The sequence below is a fragment of the Aptenodytes forsteri genome, unplaced genomic scaffold (assembly GCF_000699145.1).
Source record: "Aptenodytes forsteri isolate BGI_AS27 unplaced genomic scaffold, ASM69914v1 Scaffold113, whole genome shotgun sequence".
In the NCBI taxonomy this organism is placed as follows: Eukaryota; Metazoa; Chordata; class Aves; order Sphenisciformes; family Spheniscidae; genus Aptenodytes; species Aptenodytes forsteri.
In genome coordinates, this window is record NW_008795032.1 from 60,294 (window position 1) to 81,282 (window position 20,989).

The window sequence follows — 20,989 nt, forward strand, 5'->3', positions numbered from 1 at the left end:
GACCTCCTCCACCACGTGACGGCCCACACGGAGCTGGAGGCTCCACTGGGCTGGAGGCGTTGCCCTCAGGTTGCAGTGAATTTGCAGCCCTCTTCATCCCTGGTGTCCCATCCCTCCTGGTAATGCTATGAAGAGGGGAAAAAAACCTAGCTGGGCTTAGGGCAGTTCTGCTTCTCTCCAAAAAAAGCCCATCTTGACTGTGGCCAATGCTAACACTGCTTGGAGCAGGAGGGTGGACTAGAGACCTCCTGAGGTCCCTTCCAACCCAAGTTATCATATGAGTGTAGCAAGCAGGTCAAAGGAAGTGGTTATTTCCTTTTATTTGGCATTGGTGAGGCCACATCTGAATACAGTGTCCAGTTTTGGACCCCAAGCACAAGGAGAGAGTCCTGCAGAGGGTCACTAGGATGGTCAGAGCCAGAGAACATGTACAAGGAGATGCTTGAGGAGTTTGGCTTCTTTAGCCTGGAGAAGAGAGGGCTGAGGAGGGATGTAATTGCCACAGGGAGGATTGAGAGCTGCTTAGCTGAAGGACTTGGACACAAAGCCCAGTTCCAGAGAATCCTGCTGGTCTGTGACTGTTCCTGGGGAGCTGGTGCGATGCACACAGGTCTCACACCCCTTAGCGCTCAGCAGGGATGCCCCTGAGATGGAGCCAGGCTGCTTGGGCAGGATCTCGCCATGAGGCTGCGAGCTCACTGGTACAGCCAGCACTGGCTGCCAGGCAGTTTGCTCCCTGCCACAGTTTCTCAAGAAAAAAAACACAACACAATACGTGGGGAGGCTCTCCTGTGCCTTCGTTCCCCAGCTGCACGGACCCGAGAAGCCTCTGCTTTGCCAGCTGCAGCCACGGAGAAGGCAGTGTCCCCCGGGACGAGCTCTGCGCTGGAGCCGTCAGGGCACAGCAGGGCTGCTAAGAGCCCTTGAAACCTTTTAAATGCAGCAAGGGCATCCCAAGAGCATCTCCGCAGATTTCTGCATCTCCAGCCCTTTCTGCAGGCTCTGGTGTGGCACTGCTGGGAGAAAAACCCTCCAGCTGGAGTTCACCTCCATCCCCACTGGATGAGATGCCTCCCTGGGATGGAGAGAGGCAGCCGGGGAGCTGCCAGCAGCCAAGCAGGGCTGTAAGGAGACACCGGGCGCCCGATGAGCTCAAACTGCTGCCTTTTAAGGAGCGGCAGAGGCTGAGGCATCCCGGAACAAAACAACACAGTTTCTGCAGGCTCCCAACCGCGGCATGCACTCGGGGACCACGCTTGGCTGTGCCCGATGGTCCCCACAGCAGCTCAAAGCCGTGATAGGCAGCCGGGACAGCGATCCCCCAGCTACAGCTCGAGTCTGGAAAACCCCAGAGCCCCAGATGGTAGAGCAGGGTTCCTGCCGTGGCTGCAGCACTCACCCACGCAAGGTCCCCGCAGTCCCATCGATCACCTCCACCACCATCCCCAGCAAGCCTGCAGGACCAGCTCCTTCCTGGGAGCAGGCGGTGGGGAGGATGATGCTTTTTCACAAAGCCTTCATCAAGCCACCGCTAACACATCCCACCAGCACCCCACGCACTCTGCTCCACTGATGCAAAAGGTTTTGCTGGTCCAGCAGCAAATTTACTGCTGCCATCCCCTCTGCTGAGCACAGTGGGACTGCCCCGGGAGCGGAGGGGAAAGGGAACGCGCTGCAGGGGCATAACAGCGAGACTGAGCTTAGTCTGAAGCATGGATGGAGGAAAAGTATGTGCGTGGGTACACCAGCAAGCAACACCAGGAACAAGGTTAAAAGGCAAGGTATGCATTAAATGCTACAGAGCACCAGATATAGCTTCAGCCAAATGAAGAGAAGGAGCAAGCTGGCCCAAAGACAAGGTGTCAGGAAGATGAAGAACAGGACTGGAGCCACTAAATACCCAGAGGAGGAGAACAGGAGATCTGTGAAGTTCAGGGATTTTGCCTGAGACAAGGGGTGAAGGAAAATAACGAGGCAAAAGATCCCAAAGAGCACCCCCTTCTAAGGGAATAACAGGCAAGTCCAAAATCAGCTCATCACTGCCCGTGACAGGTCCCAAAGACATAGCGAGGACATGACCACCAGTGTCCCTTGTCCCGTGTCTCAGACAAGTGAGCTGGCTGGACCGCTCGGGCACACGGGTCTCAGTGTATGCAAGAGCGAAGGAAAAATCAATTCACTTAGAGCTTTTATGTAATAAAATCCCCCTCCCCACCATTTTGCCACACCGATCCCCCACTCAAGGTGGTGGGATGCAGGCGCGCGGTCCCCATGGAGCAGGAGGCGACCATGCACCGCTTTATTAGGCAGTGGTGCTGCACGCACGGCCGAGACCGGTCACTATTTACATTTGGCAAAGGATGGCAGCGAGTACCAAGCACCCGTGCGGGTGGGGGCCACTGCTGGCCTGGCCCCCTGTGCCTCGGTAACCCCAGGCAGGCCCCCGCTCGCCCCCCGCCAGCCTCCTCGCCTGTGGTCACAGCCATTTTGTCTCCCATGGGCAGAGCCAGGCACCCTCACAGAGGCACCTCAGGCCTGTTAACAGATGATTTCTCCCCCTTTTCCCGCACATGGTCCCCCCCCAGGCCTCTCCAAGGCCCCAGCTCCAGTCCTTGCGTCCCGAGCTCTGCCCGGAGGCAGGCGAGGGCAGTGGGCAGCCGGCGAGCCCCACTCAGCTCCTCGCGCGGGGGTCCCCCCCGGCACCATCCCAGCAGGCAAACTGGCGCACGGGAACCCCCCGAGAGAGCATGACGAGGGGTCCGGCTGCAGCAATCCCCAACAGCGCCGGCTGTGCCCAGCGAGCTGCTCGCGGGCTGCTGGTCCAGAGCCCATCCTCAGCACGGTGGCGCTCGGCCCTGCGGACGGGCCAGTTTCGGGTGCACCCGGCCTCGAGCCTGGCTCGTGGTGGGTGAGGACTATAGAGTACGGATAGCCACCGGGTAAAGCAAGGACATGTGCTCAGCCCCCTTGATGGGCAGTTTGCGGCTGGCGTAGTGATGAATGATCTCTGGCACGCTGTCGAAGGGTGGGCTGTGCTGACCCAGCACGTACTTGTTCTCTTGGGTCCGGGACAGTTTCATGTGCATGAAGCCCTGGCTGCTCCTGCAAGGAGAGATCGAGGCAGGGTTACGGGGTGCAGCTGGCCCCGGCCTCCCATCAGCTCCTGCCCCCCCCCGGCCCCGAGACAGGCAGCCTGCCCCTACAGCTAGGGGGGGACGCTGCTGGCTCCTGTCCCCAGCCACGGCCCTGCCCGCACCATCCTGCTCTTGGCCAACTCCAGACGAAGCCCACAGCGCAAGGGAGGGACATGGCTGGCCACGCTGCACTGTGTCCACACCAGGGAGCACGGCCACGCAGTGGGGTGCGAGGGGTCCGTCCGGGGACAAGGACGGTGCCCGAGGCTGGGGTGGGTGCGTGCAGGCAGGGAAGCAAGGGCACAGCCCAGGCAGGAGCAGCGGGGGCTCTCGCTGCAGGGTGACATAGGGGCAGCGGCTTTTGCCTCTCGCCCATGGCAAAGCCCCTTTTGCAACTGCCTGGCTCGCACAGGAGGAGCATGGCTCGTGTATTCCCAGCCTCGCTGTGGCAAAGCAGGATTTTCTCCTTCGGCCCGCAGCCCGTTGCCCGCCCCCACGCCAACACTGCAGGCTCCATAAAACCCACTCAGCGTAGCGAAGCCATTTCCCGGCACAGCACGGGCACCGAGCCACGCGAGGCCATGCAGGCAGATCCTGCCACGAGTGCTGATTCCAAGTGACGGGCTAATGGCCCTGTTGCTATTAATTTGTGTCTCCGAGGAGAGCCACAGCCTGTCTGCAGCGTCTGGAATGCACATTACGGCAAAATATTGATGTCTTAAAAGCAGACAGGACCTCATCAGCAATGCTGAGCCACTTCCAGCACTGCGCAGGCCGGTCCCATCCCCCCGGCTGGAGACGGTGCCCGTAATGGACAGCCTGGCTGCATTAGCAGAATGGGTTTGCAATCCATTTAGCGCAGAGAGGCAGGGAGCCGGCCGCCCTGGGGGGGAACAGGGGGGAGAGCCGCAGCCCCCTGCCAGGGGCCGAGGAAAAGCGATAGCCAGCTGCACCTTGTGTCCCAGCAGTGGGGTGCGGGGAAGAGCTGTGAGGGCTGCAGCACACATGGCACCCTGTGAAGGTGTACAGGTTTATCCTGCACACACACACACACACGGTCACGCCACTAACATGCAGAGCTGCCCACGGGTGCTGCCCTCGGCACTGCACCCTGTCTGCAGACAGACCCAGCCCTTGCCTAGCGCTGGCAGGGGAGAGATGCGCAGGACCCCAGTGCAGGATCAGTGCCAGTCCAGAGCCGGACCGCTGCCATACAGGTCCACAGAGAGGTGATGCTTGTTGTGTTTTGCCCAAATCACTCCCCGGGTCTCTGTCACAAGCTCGGGATTGTGACTGAGACCGGACCACCGGAGAGATGCCCGAGGGAGCATGCTGCAAATCTGACAGCCTCGCAGCCAGCAGCAGGGACGGGACGAGGACAAGGGGCAGGTGCTGCTCCTGCCAAGGAGCAAAGACGTGAGGAAGGACCCAAACCTTTGCAGTGTGGCCTCAGCCACTCTCCTGAAGGCGCGAGCCAGGAGGGACTCATTCCCCAAGTGTTTGAGGCAACAACACTACAACTCTGCCCATGACAGGCAACGTGGGGCTGCCTAGCCTGGACCAGCCAGGACTGTCACGGCAGGGTTAAATCCTTCTGGCTACCTGAAACAATATGGGTACAGCCGCTCCTGCTGCTCTCTCTTGTGCATATTTTCATTTAAAGCAGCACAAAAGGGCTTTAGGTCAGCACCGGAGCTCTCTTTCAGACCATCTCCTCGTCTGCGCCTCCTTCCTCAAGGAAAAAAGAAAGAGTTCAAAAAAAAAAAAAAAAGAGACGCAGACAGCCAGCTTACAGCTATATAAAAAGCATCCCAGGGGATTTTCCTTGAAAAGGCTCTACGAGAAAGGCAATGGAGTAAAAATCATGCTCCCGAGGCTGTGGGCTCTCTGCAAGCATGGCCGGTGGACAGGCAATGCCCCAGCAGCTCCTGGATGGGCTGCAGGCTCCTCTGGGGAGGTGGCACGCTGCTGCAAGGCCACGTCCTGGCCACACATGCCATTTGAGAAGAGGATTTGGCCATTTTTGGCACGAGGCTAAGGATGGGCGGCAAGAAGTACGGAACAAAACCCAAAGAAATGGGTGACTGGCTTGCAGAGAGGTGATGGAAAGGGGCACCCGTGCTGGTGAGGGAGGAAGCCCCATCCACAACCCCAACGCCACCTCCCAGGCTCTCCAACACACTCGCTGGCTAATGCCACCCACAAGGCGATGGCTGAGAGGACCTTCTGCAACAGCAGAAGCTGTTGCTTCAAAATTGCTCGCAAGCCAGGGCAAGGAAAAAATATTGAGAAAATTAAAACATCAGTAAAAATTCTGACAAAAAAAAAGGAAAGGAGGGAGCTTTTCCAGAAAGACTTGTTGTCTGATCTGAAGGCTACGAGTGCAGAAGGAAGAAAGAATATTTTCAGCTAAACTTCTGCCGTGGTTTGGTGCTGAAGGCAGCAAAAAAGTGTAAAAAAACATAGAGAGAGACGGAGCATTCTAATTCACAGTTGTGTCACTGGGAAACAAACAGGGGAGGCTGAAACCACCAGGGAGCAATGCAGGTACAGAGACCACTGGGGAAACTTAAAGTATATTGAGAAAAGCGTAGGGGTACATGGCCTGTTGTTGGGCAGAGATGACTGAAGTGCTCAATAAATACTTTTTTTCACATCTGCCAGGAACAGAGCTAATATACTTGTCCAGCAGGAGGGCAAGAAGGTATTTGCTAATCCGTCATCATCTTCAGGACAGTAACAGCTTTGATTTCGCAGGATTGGGCTGCCCCAAGAGTCCCGAAAGAGCTGGATGAGGAGCTATGGGCAGCTTCTCCCTGGCAGGACACGTGCGGCAATGCTTCATGCAGTTTTGGCACTAAGGGAATCTGGAAAACTCAGGGAGGGTGCAAACAGCCCTCCCAAAAACCCAAGCAGAACCAAGCTGTGCTGTGGGGGTGAGGTTTCCCTGCTGGGAAACCAAAGCAGCGTAATGCCCTCTCTACATCACGCTGAGCAAGGGCTTCAACGGTTACATGGGCTGGGGAGGCAGGGATGGCTACCCACGTTTCCATCAACAACGGGATCACACAAACTTCATTTTCCCATGAAACTAAGCTACAAAAAAAACCCCGGGGTAACAAGAAGCCAGAGCTGGAAGTTGTAACCAGACACATTCGAGTGAGCAGCGAGGCACATCATTTTATCCGTCTGAGGGATTACTAGCACTGCCAAGGGAAGAGCAGTGTGCCTCCAGATCTACAAGCCTTCCCGAGAGATACTTTTGCCAGACACCAAACCAGAAGCCTGTGCCGCACCGCAGAGAAGTGCAGACTTCATCTTCATTTCTGACCACCCCGTGATCGTCTCAGAGTTACCCCATCAGCATGGGCACACGTTCGCGTGGGGCACCCACCCACAAGGGGTCACCCACAATACTGGGTCACCTCCGCTGTGGGTCTACCACCCCCCCCAAGCCCCGTCCGGGCTCACTCACTTCAAGGAGAGGGAGAAGTCGTTCTTGCTGGTCTCGCTGTTGCGCACCAAGTAGCTGGCCTCCTTGCACAGCCTCAGCAGCGTCTCCGCGTCCGTCCGGCTGATGGCCCCGTGGTACCAGCTGCAGGCGGGAGAGGGACCGGCTGTGCCAGGCAGAGAGCGGACGCCCGGGGCAGGACTGCCCCGGGGCAGCAGCAACACCAGCACCCCTGGCACCTCCCCGGGGACAGCAGCCACGTTCGAGAGGGACGTGGGTGGCACTGCCGGGGTTGGGGGACAAGGGGCAGGGCTCCCGCTGGGCAGCTTAGGGGGATGCAGAGGGCACATGGGGACACCAACTGCGAGAAGGGCAGCAGGGAGAAGCAGGCAGAAACACAGGGCCAGAGAAGAAGGGAAGAAGCAGATCTGCCCCAGGGCTCCTCGTGGCATGGCCACAGGGATCCCAGAGCAGGTGGAGGGGTCGGGCAGCATTTGGGGAAGGCAGGACTCACCACTGGCTTTCCAGGGGCAGGGCAGGGTCAATCCTCTCCCCGACAAAGGGGCCAGGCTCTGCGATCAGCATCTTCGTGCTCTTGAGGCTGCTGGAGCCATGCCTGAGGGCAGCCCTGGCCTTCTCCTCCCTGCAGGGCGAGGTGCGGCCGTACCCCAGCCCCTCTGATGGACCTGCAAGACAGACACGCGTTGCAGCCGACAGCGGGGACAGGCGGACAGGCTGGGCTCCCAGCTTTCCCCCCACGGAGGGAGCTCACAGAAAGAGCCAGAGCCATGTCACATCACACCATGCTGGGTCCCCTCGCGCTGCCCCGTCCCTCTGCTTTAAGCAAGGGCAGGGCAGCTCTTGGACTGCTGCTTACTGCGGTGCTCCAGGATGGGCAAGGTCGGGTCCCCACCACACCAGGACCGGGGTCCTCGCAGCACCCAAGCCCCCAGAACTATTTTCCAGGGAGGTTTCAGAAACACAGAGAGGTTTTGCTAATGCAACCAGAGATTCAGCAGTTGCAGCATAGAGTTAAATGAGAAGCTGTAAGGAGAGGCTCTCCAATCTTGAAAAAAAAATAACTAAATAAAATTAAAAAAAAAGAGGAGGGGGGAAACGGAGCTAAAGGGAGCAGTCAGTTTGGAAATGATGGACGCATTTCTGCCAGCACAAGTAAACCTCCTGGGGTGAAAAAAATAATTCCCCGAGGTGGGAAGGGAACATTTCAACTGCGAAGTGCCTCCCCGATGCAGCCGCCTGCCCGGCACCAGCCCAACCACAGGCCCCCACACACCAACAAAGCGCGGCGGCCTGGTGTGTGCCGCCCGGTGAGCGGCAGGGGATTAACCGAGACGTGCCCCGGGGACCCAGCCTCCTGCCGACTGTTATTTCCGTGCGGGATGATTTCAGCATTAACAATATTGTTTCTCCCTCCTCCCGAGAGTTCATTATTGCTCCCCTGCAACGCAAGCCCCCTCGCACAAATTACTTATCGATCGGGCACAGCTGCCTTGACGTGAGGCTGCCGGTGGCTGATGCTGTGGAGGCACAGGCGCCCCGGAGGCGGCCAAGCCCGGGCGCCGCAGCTCCCCTCGCCCCAGGACGAGCTGGACTTCCCCGTCTGGGCAGCTTCCCCCCCACTGTGCTCCCCATATGCTGGAGGGGGAGGCTGGTCCTGGCTCAGCCCCCTGCCTGCTGCTGGGGCTCCGGGCAGGGGTGAAGGCTTTTGGAGCACCCCCATCTCTGCAGGCAGCAAGGGCATTCTCCAGCATCTGCCCCCCCCCAGCCCCAGCAGCAAAGCAGGGCGATGCCAAGGCCACGCTGCTGCAGGGCAGAGGCAAAAAATACCCAGAGGGATGTTTTTCTCTCTAGCAGGGCATCCTCTAAGGCTATTTGAGGGGAACCTTGTCTGGGCCCTACGCAGGCGAGCAGGTCTCCAGGCCCCCCAGCACCGCGAAGAGAGGAAGGCAGCCAAAAGGAAACCCAGCTAAAATCCTCTGCAGCTTGGCATGGCTTAAAACCCCCCGAGAAGGAGCTCAGGGAGGAGGTGCCCGGCATTAAGGTTTGACAAGCCCTGCCTCTGCAGCGGTCTGGCTTTTCACCAGCCAGGCTCACCCTTGTACATAACATCCAGGCTTCAATTTCAACTCATCACCTTAAAAAATTGGGGCGATCGTTAAAAAGCCAGACAATCAAAACACGGAAGTGTTTGCTGAGGGCACGTGTTAGAGGCTCAGAAGAAATGCATTGCACCTGTCAGAGAGAGGCAGAGGCATGTGCATGATTAAACAGGATATTAAAAACAAGCCCCTAGGAGTAAGAAGACACCCTTCAAGAAGTTCAAGTCACCCCCAGACAGGGGAAGTAGAAAATGAGACAAAACTCTGGCAAGATAAACTTAACACAACAAAGCAAGTTAGGAAAAAAAAGAGACTCTGTGTTGCTAAAACCAGGAAAAATGACAAACCGATGTGTTCATCAGGAGCAGGATGCATGTCAGAGCGACTGCAGGGATAATAAACGATGGGGGAAGAGAGGAGGCTGCGTAGCAAAGAAATCAATTTTTTTTGACACCTGCATTCATTGCAGAAAGAGGATCAGGAAGTTTCCTCCTGCCAAGACCTTTCTTTTTCAGGACTGATCTCAGCCTTTAGCATCCCTACGGGTTTGGGACAGTATCCCGACATGGCCCCGGCAGAGCAGCCACATCGCTCCGGGGTGCCCCTATGATCGGCAGCGAAATCAGCTGTCACGTGCAACCTCGCACTCAAACCCACCTGGGAGGCAGCAAAAGCCACACTGTCAGGTTTTTTTACAAAGCTCTGCAGGGATCTGGGTAACTGCAGATAAGGAATTCAGACATCTGCACCTGGCACGTCGCAGTGTCTACCAGGAGCAGTGTTAGTGACGCACGGGCAGACATGGCACACCGGGGCGCAGCCGCCAGTTTGCAGAGAAAAAGTCACGTCTCGCAGATCCGTCCCAGTTCCCCGCAAGAACGGCAGCATGTGAACGAGGCCAGCCCAACCCCGAAAGCCTGGGTGGCTTTCGACACCCGCCCCCCCAGTGCTCTTGGCAAAACCCTAATCCACCACAGTGTAAGAGCAAGGTCCTTAAAATATTAATAATGGGTTAAAAGAGAAGCAGCAATATTTGGCTTTCATAAGCGAGACTGCCAGCGGAGTCCAAGGGGAATTTACGCGGGGGCTCTGCCACTCAGCACACACAAAAAGGGCTTCACAACAAGGCAAACCTGAGATGACAAACTGTGCCTGGGAGATTTAGCTGTTCAGGATAGCAAAAACGAGAGCGAAGAATCCAGAGGGACCTCCTGCCACTGAGCAGCAAGGTGATTAAATAGCGGAGGAAACGGAGCAGTGCTAAATGACAAAGCGAGGCGCATGGGGAAAAAACCAACCTCAACCTCAGCGGCGGGATTTGAATTAGCTGCTACCACACCCGTAAGGGACCTGGGTATTAAGAGTCACAAGAAAACATCAGCTAAATGCTCAGAGCACTTGTCGAGAAGACCATAAAAGCAGCCATCAAATGTTGGGAATTTGGAGGCAAAGAGGAGAGAACAAAAGAGAAGGTAATAACTCTGCCACTGAATAACCCCCTGGTGCAGCTCGACTGCTGCATGCAAGGAGGCATCGTGGAGCTGGAGAAGATGCAGAAGAGGCAAGGACAAACATCTGGTGTCCAGCTCAGGACAAGTGAATGAGCCAGGAGGAGCTGAGGGAAGGCGGAGGAGGAGGGTGGATGTCTGGCAGCGCCCGCAGGCAGCGGGCAGAGCCCTGCCAGGTCCGGGCAAGCTCCGAGGTGTCGCAGCATCCCGGCGCCGGCGGGGCAGCAAGGCAGGGTCGCAGCAAGCACTGGCTGCAGGCCCCCCAGACACCCCGCTGTCACGCGAGACCCACCGTTGGCGTCTTCGTAGCTGGGCTGGCTGTGCTGCGGAGGGACGGAGGCACTGGACTCACCGTCCGGGGGGCTTTCACCGCTGTCGAGCTGTCCCACTGGCGGTGGCCATGGCAGGTCTTTAATGACCTTGATTTCAACTGGATGGCGGGGGGGTGGGGATGGGAAAGAGAGAGAAAGAGAAAGAGAGAAAGAAAGGGCTTAGAAAAAACCATCAGCAACACCAGGCCCACAGAGAAGGAGAGCAGTTGTGGGGGGAAAGACCTGAGGACTGAATTCCTGGGAGCCCTACGCCAGCTTGACCATCTTGTCCCCTCCCCAGCACTGAGCAGGAACAGGCCTGACATGGGGCACATTCCTAATGGAGACACCCTGCTCCTCCATCAGCTTTCCCAGCTGACCCTCTCTGGGGTCGGGGGGAGCCTGTGATCACCCCTGTCCCACGTGCACGTCTGTCTGGGTGACCTTGGCCGAGCGTCCCATTGCCATCTGTCCTGCCCGTGCACCCGTCTTGCCCCGGGTGCTTCCTGGCCACCCCACGGGGTCCATGTTCCCCTGCCAGCGCCAGCAGGTTGCTGCCTCGTGCCGGTACCAGGTGCCCATCAGCAGGGTTCTCGCAGGCCCCCCAAAGGGGGAAAGGACCAGCAAAGAGATCCTGGCATCGCAGCAGAGGAGAAATGCCCTGCGAGCCACAGCAAGACCTGCTCTGGCTCCGAAAGAAAACAGGCAGTAGGTCCTAACGAGGCCCAGGGCATGGCAACTTGACTCCCTCGGGACTTGGAGCAAGCCTGAAGCGCCCTGGGAAGCACCCATGTGCATCCACGTGTGAGCCAGACCTGTGAACATGCCACCTCCACCCAGGGACATGGAGCAAGGCAGCTCATCTGCCCAGATCCAGAGCACAGACACCTCAGCACAAACCCAGCCCAGCAGCGCACTGCATTTCATGACGGAGCCCGACAAGCTGGATCCTCAGCACAGTGTGCCACGGGCACTGGCCCCACACCCGGCCAAGTCCCAGCAGTACGAACACAACCCCAGGCATGAGCAGATGCCGTGGCGTCGAGCCCAGCACACACATCTCCAGCTTGCAGAGCCCAAACCAAAAAGGTGAATCACTCCCGAGCCCAAATCTCCACATCTCTCTCTGCCAGCATACCCGCGCAGCACCAACAACCACCGGCTTGAGCACCCTGTGCATGCCGGTTGCAGCGCAGACACACACTGCTGCAATTAAAATGCATCCTAGATAAGAATGTGGCAATTAGCCAGCACCGGCGGAGGAGCCGGTGCTAATGCACAGCATGGATTTCCTCATTAACAAACACAAACACAATCGATCCCGCAGCACAGATAAATAGGTCAGGGGGCTGGACGATCACCTGGCCAGAGGCTTTTGGGGGAGCGCCCAGCTCTCCTCCTGCCCCGAGGAAAGAGGGATCTGCTTGAGCCCAGGGTCGAGCCTCTCCACTGCAATTTGGGGTTGGGGGGTCAACTTGCACCAGAGGCTGTGATCAGTAGAGGGGGGAAAAGGCAATGAGAGACGGGCACTGAACAGGCTGCGAAGGCAGCTCCATCCACCACTCCACCCAGCCTGGCTCCCTGCTGAAGAGAAACAGCCTCTGCAAGTGCACGAGTGCTCCCCGAGCCACGGAAATGCGGAGGCCAACACTACTGACCCCCAAAAGATGAAGGAACTCCAAGGAGCCAGCTTCCCCCCTGCAAAACGCAATGCAGCATCGGTTGCTTTATGGCTGCTATCCATCCTTTATGGCTGCTCCCATCACTCACCTGCAAAGGCTTTGGAGATCCGCTCCTTCTTCCACTCCCAGGGCTGGTCGTACTCCTCTGGCGGCCGCTCGTCATCCTCAGGCAGCCGGGACTCCCTGGGCCTGGGGCAAGCCAGGCGGTCACCATCCATGTCCAGCCCTCCAAGCACAGGCTCGTAGGGAGTGTCGTAGAGGTGCAGTGGCCGGGCGGGAGCCTCCCGTAAGCAGGGCTGGTCTACTCCTCTGGTGGCCGCTCGTCATCCTCAGGCAGCCGGGACTCCCTGGGCCTGGGGCAAGCCAGGCGGTCACCATCCATGTCCAGCCCTCCAAGCACGGGCTCGTAGGGAGTGTCGTAGAGGTGCAGTGGCCGGGCGGGAGCCTCCCGTAAGCCCTTCTGGCGGATCTCTAGCCAGAGAAGAGGGAAAAGACCATGAGCTTTTTGCCCAACACAGCCTGGCCATGGTCCCCGAAGCCCTGCTAGATGAAAGAGCTCAATCTTGCCCAAGGGTGACATGGGGTAGGGAGAATCAGTGATGGAGGACACCCCCTGAACCTCCAGCAAGCACCTGCCAGAAGCAGGGGAACTGCTGGGCAGCTGGGTCCTGAGCAGTCCACAGCACCAAGATGCCTTCTCTCCCCACGGTACAACATCCCCACTCTCGGGCAGCCCTGCAAAGCAGGGTCCATGGCGACGGGGCATCCCAGAGCCCAATTCCCTGCGAGCAGCGAGGCCGGGTTTCTTCCCTGGACACCCAGCATGGCTAGTTTAATAAAACGCCCTTCCCTCTAGCAAAACAAAAGTCTCTCCCACAGACACAAGCAGCCTCTTCGCCGCTTGCCGATTTTTCCAAGAAATGCAATGGTCTAGTCCAAAAAGCCACATGAGCTTTCCAGAAACCACTCGCTCCAGGAAAACCACGGGACTGCAAAGCAGAGCCAGAGCCTGGAGCACGCAAGCTGGCACGACAACCCTGCGTGCACTGCAGCGGTAAGAGCGATGCTTTCGGGAGCGCACGCTCTCACCTCGCCTGCTTTCCAGCCATAAACAAGCCCACTGGGGACCCCGCTGCTGCAGCAGACAACGGCACGCTCTGGCCCAGTCCTAACCGAATTAAATAGCTCCCACATATGTCTTAGCTTTATGCCAGACGCATCGAATGTCAGGTCTCTCCTGGCTCAGCCTGGCAGGCAGGCACTGTGGTCCTGGGGGACAGCACCGCAGGCAGAAATATCAAGGTGCCCTTATTGCTCCAGGTAGCCTTTGCGAGTGCTCTGACTACAGCAAGCCCATCGCACACGGGTAAAGCTGTGAAAATTTGCCTGTGACGTGGCTGTGCACCACCGCAGCAATCGCCCAGGTTTGCCTTGTCTGGAGGACCCGGTACTGTCACAGGCTGCAAGGAACAGAGTACAGTGGCCACCAAATTCACACAGCAGGGACCTGAGGCACAAAGAGTGGCCTTTGCACGGAGCCTTCCACCTTACCAGCCATCATCTTCTGGGCTTCATACGGCTCCATGTATCCATCGTTCTCCATCACCTTCTCCAGCCCTGCCTGGCTACCAGCCACCTGCGCCGCATCAAAGGGATCTGCATAGTCCTCCAGGACAGCCAGCTGGAAGAGGAGAAGGGTAGGAGAAGGGTTAGGGTACTCACTGCCTTTTTGCGGTGGGTCAGGGACCAGTTGAAGCGCCTTGAAACCTCACCACAAGCTCTGCTAGCAGCAGCCAGAGCGGCAGCCGGGACCCCGAGCCTGCATCATGGCAGCCTCGCAGAGCAGGTGCTGGCAGCCGGCGGCTTTCCAGGCACCGGCGCTTGGCCATGGAAATGCTCCAGCCTTTGTCCCGAAAGCTGGGACAGAGCCAAGCAGAGCAGAAGGCGGCCCAGCCTCCTCCCTTACCATCGGCTTGGCGCTGCCAGCGCCCGCGCAGGCACCCCGGCAAGGCCCCCACCGTGGTGTGGGGCTGCCGGCAGTGCCATCCCCCTTCCATGGCACGCAGATGCTCTCCCTGCATGCAGCCACATTTCCTCGCCTGAGGCGGAAAAGGGGCGCAGATCCTACAGGGGTGTCAGCTGGCGCTGGCATAACTGGGAACTCGCTGGTTATTTTCCAGGGCTCCTGCAGGCTCATCTGAAGACATTCTTAACAAAAGGGCTACAAACAGCTACAAACAGCCTACATCTTCCTCTCCCCTCCCTCCCAGGCCCCCATAGCATCCCCACACACGTCCCAAGTAACACAAGACAGGGCTCCTCCATGCAATCAGGAGTCACCGGGAAGCAGGACCAGGAGCTTCTCAAGTGCCATGTCACGGGGACGGCACAAAAAGCCCAAGGTTTGCCCTCACTAGCGAAAAGGAGATGATCCTGCAGTAGGATACAGGGCATGTCCCAGAGCTTGATCCCCTCCGGACCCCTCCCCGGAGCCACATGCCTGCTCCGGCACCTCAGCAGCTTCCCAGCCGGAGCACCCCATCACACAATGCTGCAGCCCTGGGCAAGCCTGGAGCTGTATATCCCACCTCCAGCCCGAAAGCCTGGTTCCAAAACGGGGCCTGGCAATATTTCCAGCAGGGTCCGAGTGCACCCAAGCACCTTTGCCAGGGTCTGCTCGCCCACCAGGATGCAAACCCCAGGCTGGACCATCTGGCGAGATGGATTTTGCCACCACAACACAAGGTATGCAGAGCTCCTACAGCAAGGACCAAACGGCCTGAGCACAGTGCGGCGGCTGCCTAATCCCACCCGGCGCCAGGCTCTGTCCTCACCGCCACGCTGTCCCTGCTCCTGGCCAGCCTTAGAGACCAGGACCGTTCACGCATTCCTCTCCGGCTCCCATAATCAGCTTAAAACAAAACACTTCTTCCTCCTTCCTGTGCAAAACGGCCCGACAATAGCCTTGAGCAGCAAAACCCAGCAGGAAAAGGGAACAGGAACTGGAGCTGTAAACACCTCCGCGCAGCCCCAAGCCTTCGCATCCCTCTGAGCTGCGGGAGGAACGCGGCTCCCCGTGCCCCGGCTCACCACCTCCTCCACAAACGTCCTGGCTCCAGGCTTCCCAGGCGGCCGATGCAACGGGGAGCTGGGGCAGCTCTCCAAGCCCGGCCCCTCCGTACCGGGGCGCGAGCGAGCAGCAGAGCATCATCCCCGGAGCAAACCCTGCCAACCACAGGGCTCACAGCCACCCCAGGAGAGCACAAAGGGGGTTCAAACATGGGAGCAAGCAGACTCTCTCACCCCTCGGCAAGGCAGCAGCAGGACAGATGGCTGCTCGGGGTACCGGCCTCTGCCGGAGGAGAGGGGAAAAAGCAAAACCTCCTGCTGGCTCTGCAGGCAGGGCCCGGCGCCAGCGAGCCGGGATGGGGCTGCAGGAACAGCCAGCCCCTGGCTTTGCAGTGGGAGACAGAAATCTGCTCTCGCCTCCATCATCCTAGGGAGATGTGGCATTGCTCAGCTCCCGCCGGGCACCAGGGACACCAAGAGGCAACATTGAGCCCAGGGGGCTCCAGCCCTTTGCTTGCCACCGCTGGGGTGAAACCCCTTATGGAAATCTAAGTCGCCAGTGACTTTTGCAGCTGTTTGGTCACTGGGACCCGACCTAGTGCTCGTGGGGCGGGGAGATGAGCGACAGCGACTGCAAATTCACTGCGGGAAGCTCCTCTGTTTTCTAAACACCCTTTTCTTCTCCAAGGAAAAGAGGGGTTCAACCTGCACCAGGCGGGTGCTTCCCACCTGCTGCCTGCGAGATCCTGAGGGCAGATCAGCACCCGCTGCTCCAAAGAGCCAGGAAATCCCGTGGGCTGCTTCGGAAAGCTGCGAAGAGGCTTTCGCTCCTCCACAATGACATCTGCAGAGCACAGCCCCGCGCCGGCAGCAGCTCATTGGCACACGTGCTAGTGCCAAGGGAGGCACAAGCATGCAGGCAGGTGTCCCGACACGCACAAATGCACAGGCTTGACACACAAGTGCCTGCGAGACGGGCGGACGGGCAGCGCCATGCCCAATGCTCACCTTTTGCAAAGAGCTCTCACAGCTCCACGTGTGCTGCAGGGCTGTGAAACGCGGTTTGCTGACCCTGGGCTCAGAAAGGGATTGCCTGCTCGTTCCTCCCGCCTTGAGCTCAACGTGCCCGCATTCAAACCTGCCATGAACCCTATTTCCTAGATGCACTTTGCTAGACAGATGTAGACCCGGCTCGCTACTGGCACCGGTCCTGGACTCTCCCTCTCCCACCCCGTAAACAGAGAGCAGCTTCAGACAAGACAGGGCACCAGCACAACAGCTCGGCAGCTGAGAGACTCCTCCGCACATGGCGGTCGTGCTTCCCAACCAGAGGAAAGCCCCCTCTGTATTTCCTCTGCGCCTGGGTCTGTCTTCCCGGGGAGGGAGGGACACATGAACCCCAGCAAGCCTGCAGGGTGTCCCCACTCAGGTGCCTCCAGCTCCAGGTCTAGAAAGCAGAGTATGGTGGGGAATCCCAACACGTCTCTGCTGAGAGCCCTAAAACTGGGTATTTTGCTTGCAGCGGGGTGCAGAAATGCTGAGCAGCAATTAGACAGGATCCGCTGGGCTTAGCTCAGACCCAGAGCAAACGGCTCAGATCAGGGGCTTGAGTCTCCAAGCTCCCTAGGTTTGGTGGGGTTTTTGCCACACTGGCTTCAATCCTCCACTATCTCAAGGATGCCTCTTCATAAGAGCCGAGCCCCCCCACCATAGGGTGCTGGGAATGTAAACCCATTAGTTTTTTAAATGGTCAGATATTACAGTGGAGAGCCATGGAAAAGCTGGGAAGGCAACTCCTAACTGTCTCCAGGAGCACTGCAATCTCGGTATGCACAATCAAGCAAGCAAGAACGGTACCCCGAGCCCCAGAGCTGGAGAAGCTGGAGGCTCCAGCCGGTGCCGGGAACGGGGCAGGGCTCTTAGAGGGCAAACAGCGGGGATCATGCAACTACCAATTGCATCCTAATGCCCTTGCACGTGGGGCCGAATTAAGGTTGCCCGGGAAACTGCATCTCTGACATTTCCTAATCTGAGCACTGGACTTCACGAGCCGCACGGGGATCTCTGCGGCAGCCTCAGCGCACACAGCCACCCCCCCAGCGCAGGAGGGGGCTGCAGCTGCGGGCAGGGCAGCTGCCAGGGGTGCCCCAGACCCACCCCGGCCCGGTCAAAGGCCAGGCATTTCCATGTTTCGCTCACCTCCCGTGTCGCAGAGGGAGCTGCTCACCGCCTGGCCGATCCCAGCGCACTGCTCAGATGCCCGGGTGCCGAGGCATCGCCTGCTCATACACAGCACGAGCTTTGCTAGATTTGAATTAATTTGGGTGCAAAGCACACGCCTGACACGCAAAGCCACTGACCCGGGACAGCTCTTGGTGCAGAGCAGTCTTTCAGAGAGCAGCCAGGCACCACCGGCACTTGGACATGCATCCTCTTTGTGCACGAGTGTTTTTCACGCATTTATCTGCCGTGGCAATGCGCACCCAGATCCCTGCTGCAGTACCGAGGCTGCTCTCACTCTATTATTTATGCCAACTGTAAGAAAAAAAGAAAACCAAAAGAAAATTAAGGCAAAGGGCCAGATCATCACTGGGTTCTCACAGTGAAGCAGTTTTTACGCTGCCCACCAGGGAAGGCGACAGACGGCGGCTCTTCGAGAGAGTTCACAGTTCAGACACTGAGATCCCAGGGCAGAGTGGGGGCTCTTCACCCCATCTTGCCTACAAACGTCCCACCTGCCACCACCTTTTGCCACATCAAGACGCTCCACTCTATAGAGAGGTTCCCAGAGGACACCTGGGGAGATCCTTCACTTTATACAAGTTTCTTGCACTGGAGATAAAGCGTGTTTGGGGTCCCCCCAGGAGATTGCTGGGTTTCACGCCAGAGCCACTCTGAGTTACAACCAAACTCAGTTCATTCTCTCTGTCAGGTGCAAAATTTCCTCAGTTTTACCCATCTTGCAGCTTGGCTTTCGGTGGACACCGAAGCCAAACCCAAAAGCAAACCGAGCGCTGGCCTTCCAAGAAGGGTCCGGTCCCCTGCCCGAGGGGAACAGCTGGGCCAGGCGGTGACCCCACAGCTGCACCCGTGGCATGGGAGGAGGGAGTGCGGGGCGGACAGCGCGGCATCACGCAGGATGACTCAGTTCGGGGAGGCTCTCGCAGGAAAGACACACGCCCAAGAGCTTCCTGGCCAGCCGTTCCCACACCCCACGGCACTGACCCTGCGCTCCCAGCAAAAACGCCAGCAAACGGTCCCGGCGGGCACGAGACAAAGCCCTCCCCGGGCAGATCCCCAACCTCGTCTCCCAGCACGCCGTGCCCTGGGTGCAGGCATCCCCCACGCAGGGAGGTCCCTCACCGAATCTCTCCCCACTGCATCCTGGTGGCATTGCTCCTCACACGTAATCCAAACGCGGCAGAGAAGACATCTCCAGGGTATCCACCTCGCTCAGGCAAGCCATACAGGGCCAGTCCGTTGCCCACTGCTGTACGGAAAGGACTGCCCAGAGCAGATGGAGAAGGACCTGTGCTGGTCCCCACCACGTCCAGCAAGCATTTGTAATAGAGCAGGAGCCACTGCAGAGCTCACTCTAAGCGTGCCCTCACAAGGTGTTGCAGATCCCGTGCGAGGCAGAAAGATGTGACGACTCATGCTACGACGGCAAAGCACCGCGGGAGGGATGCCATTGCCAAGACGTTCCTGCCCGTCTTCAATTCTCTAGAACGGGCAGGACAGCTACAGCGGGCACAGGGCTCCCAGGGAACATGGTCCGTCCCCCAACCTCAATGCAGCGCCCGTACCGCAAACCACACGGCCTCGGCCAAACCACACAACCAGGAACCAGTGGCTGCTCCTTCCACTTCTGTCCTTCCTTGTCCTCCCTGTTTGGAAGGGCGACACATTTTATTAGAGTGTTTTTCACTGTCAATCATTAGCAGAAAAAACTCTCTGCTCCAGCAGCCTTGCCTGTACCTAGAATTGTACTTCTCCCTTCATCTTCACCATCACCACAACTCAAGGCCCACACCCATGGGCTTTCTGGAGTCCCAGTCCCCACAGCAGGTAAGGAACAGTGCCCACCACCTCTCCCTAAGCATGGGAGCACTGAGCTCCCTGTCACAACCATCATCTCGGCTTGAAGAGCTCAGCAGAGGCTCCAGCCCAGCCTCGCCGTGCCTTCCCTGCTCCAGGACATCTTGACATTGTTGCCAAGAACAAGAGCCACAAGCATCAGCAACCTCCCAGCAGGTGCCTCCATCCTCCTGGACCACCTCCAGAAAGGACCACCACGACCTTGCAGCAACCGCGAAACCCTCCCACCACCCAGCCCAACATCAAGGCCAGCAGACTGGAGCCGCAAAGGGTGCTCAAGCCCAACAGAGACACTCCATGTGGTGGACACTCCCCGGCTCCTCCAGGGAAACTGTTTTAATGGACAGTTGCATGAACTATCCGATGTTCCTACCTTATCTCTGGCTTCACCCAGCCTCCGGAGCTCTGCCTGTGTCCATCACATACTGGAGCCCCGAAGAATTAGAAACCACCTCCTCCCCACAGAGGCACACAGGAGATCAGGAGATAATCTAATCACTGTCTATCTTGGATAAGATGAAGGGTCTTCTTCGGCCTCGTGCTGTTAGCCGGGTTTCCCCAAATGTATTCCAGCTTTTGGCTCCCTTCCCTAAACTTCCCGGCTTCTCCCCAGCCCTCGGATGCCCGCACAGCCCTGGCTGTACCTGTCAGCAGTCCCCGCTTCCCGCAGCTCCTGCTCAGCCCTTTGCACATCACAGCCCAAGTCCTTGCTACGACCACCACCCACACCTGGTCCCTCTGATCCCACACCACACGTTCCTGAAGAAAAACCATCCAGCCTGCCTCAGCAAACCGCATCACCGCAATGGCACCTCCGGTCCCCGCTACCAGCGCCCTCCTCCTCCTCTGCTGCCCGCAGTGGCCAGTTTACAGGATCCCGGCTCAAAAGGGGGTTTCTGCCAGGCCCCTCCAGAAACCTCCCAAAAGCAATTAGTCAGTATGAAGAACTTTCCAAGATCCACCAGCGACAAGTTTTACTGTCTGCTTAAAATACTCCTGAGCAGGTTTTGCCTGGCACTCGTTTCGCCGTACCGCCTGGCAATGCCAGGACCACGGATGGGATCATTGTATCCACCATTCCCTCCACCAGCCAGATCTGCAATCCCGTCGAGTTCGCTCGACAAGCCCCGTCTTGCAGGCGGCAGCGCTGGCGGGCACTAATTAACCCTCCTGCCTTTATTTGTGCAGTCCCCGCATCAGCCTCTCTGCCAAGAAGCCCGGCACCGACGGCCACAGCCCCGGCGCGTTTATTCCTCTACTGGGTCCTTGTGCCGCTCAGAGCCCATCTCCCCACAGGGAGCTTCTCCCCGGCTCCTGCCTCTCGTCGGGGACAGTTCTCGCATTCTTTCCGGCACCGGCAGTGTCAGGCTCTGCTCTCACCCCCCGAGAAGCCGGCTGGGAGGCGGCAGACAAAGAGGCGCTGAGGCTCCCTGACAAAGCAGCACGGCAGCTCAAGGGGGGCCCGTCTGTCACCGCTGGCACCGGCAGGCCCTGGCAAGCGGGCAGAGGGAGATCCACGCTGCCGAGTGCGGGGTGGAAGGAGGCCCGGGGCCACCAGCCCCAGCATCAGAGGCCACCGGAGACAGACCTGGGGCGCGCACGGCCCTCCCGCGCGC

General features: G+C 58.4%; 1 protein-coding gene across 1 annotated transcript; it reads right to left on the reverse strand.

Moving 5' to 3' along the window:
* Positions 1–2,758: 2,758 nt before the first annotated feature.
* On the reverse strand, positions 2,759–13,880 carry SHF (Src homology 2 domain containing F). Its single transcript, XM_019471273.1, has 7 exons — positions 13,758–13,880; positions 12,582–12,677; positions 12,295–12,432; positions 10,506–10,643; positions 7,100–7,271; positions 6,610–6,729; positions 2,759–3,102 (listed from the first exon to the last, which is right to left on the reverse strand). Exons 1-7 carry the CDS (start codon positions 13,807–13,809, stop codon positions 2,916–2,918), a joined length of 903 nt encoding a protein of 300 aa, XP_019326818.1. The 5' UTR covers positions 13,810–13,880; the 3' UTR covers positions 2,759–2,915.
* Positions 13,881–20,989: the final 7,109 nt, after the last annotated feature.

Coding starts and splice junctions, on each gene's coding strand:
- SHF (XM_019471273.1), bottom strand. CDS start 13,809: ATGGAGAACGATGGATACATGGAGCCGTATGAAGCCCAGAAGATGATG. Junction 12,678..13,757: donor AGCCCAGAAGATGATGGCTG/GTAAGGTGGAAG, acceptor TTCTCTGGCTAG/AGATCCGCCAGAAGGGCTTA. Junction 7,272..10,505: donor CAGCTACGAAGACGCCAACG/GTGGGTCTCGCG, acceptor TCTGTCTTGCAG/GTCCATCAGAGGGGCTGGGG.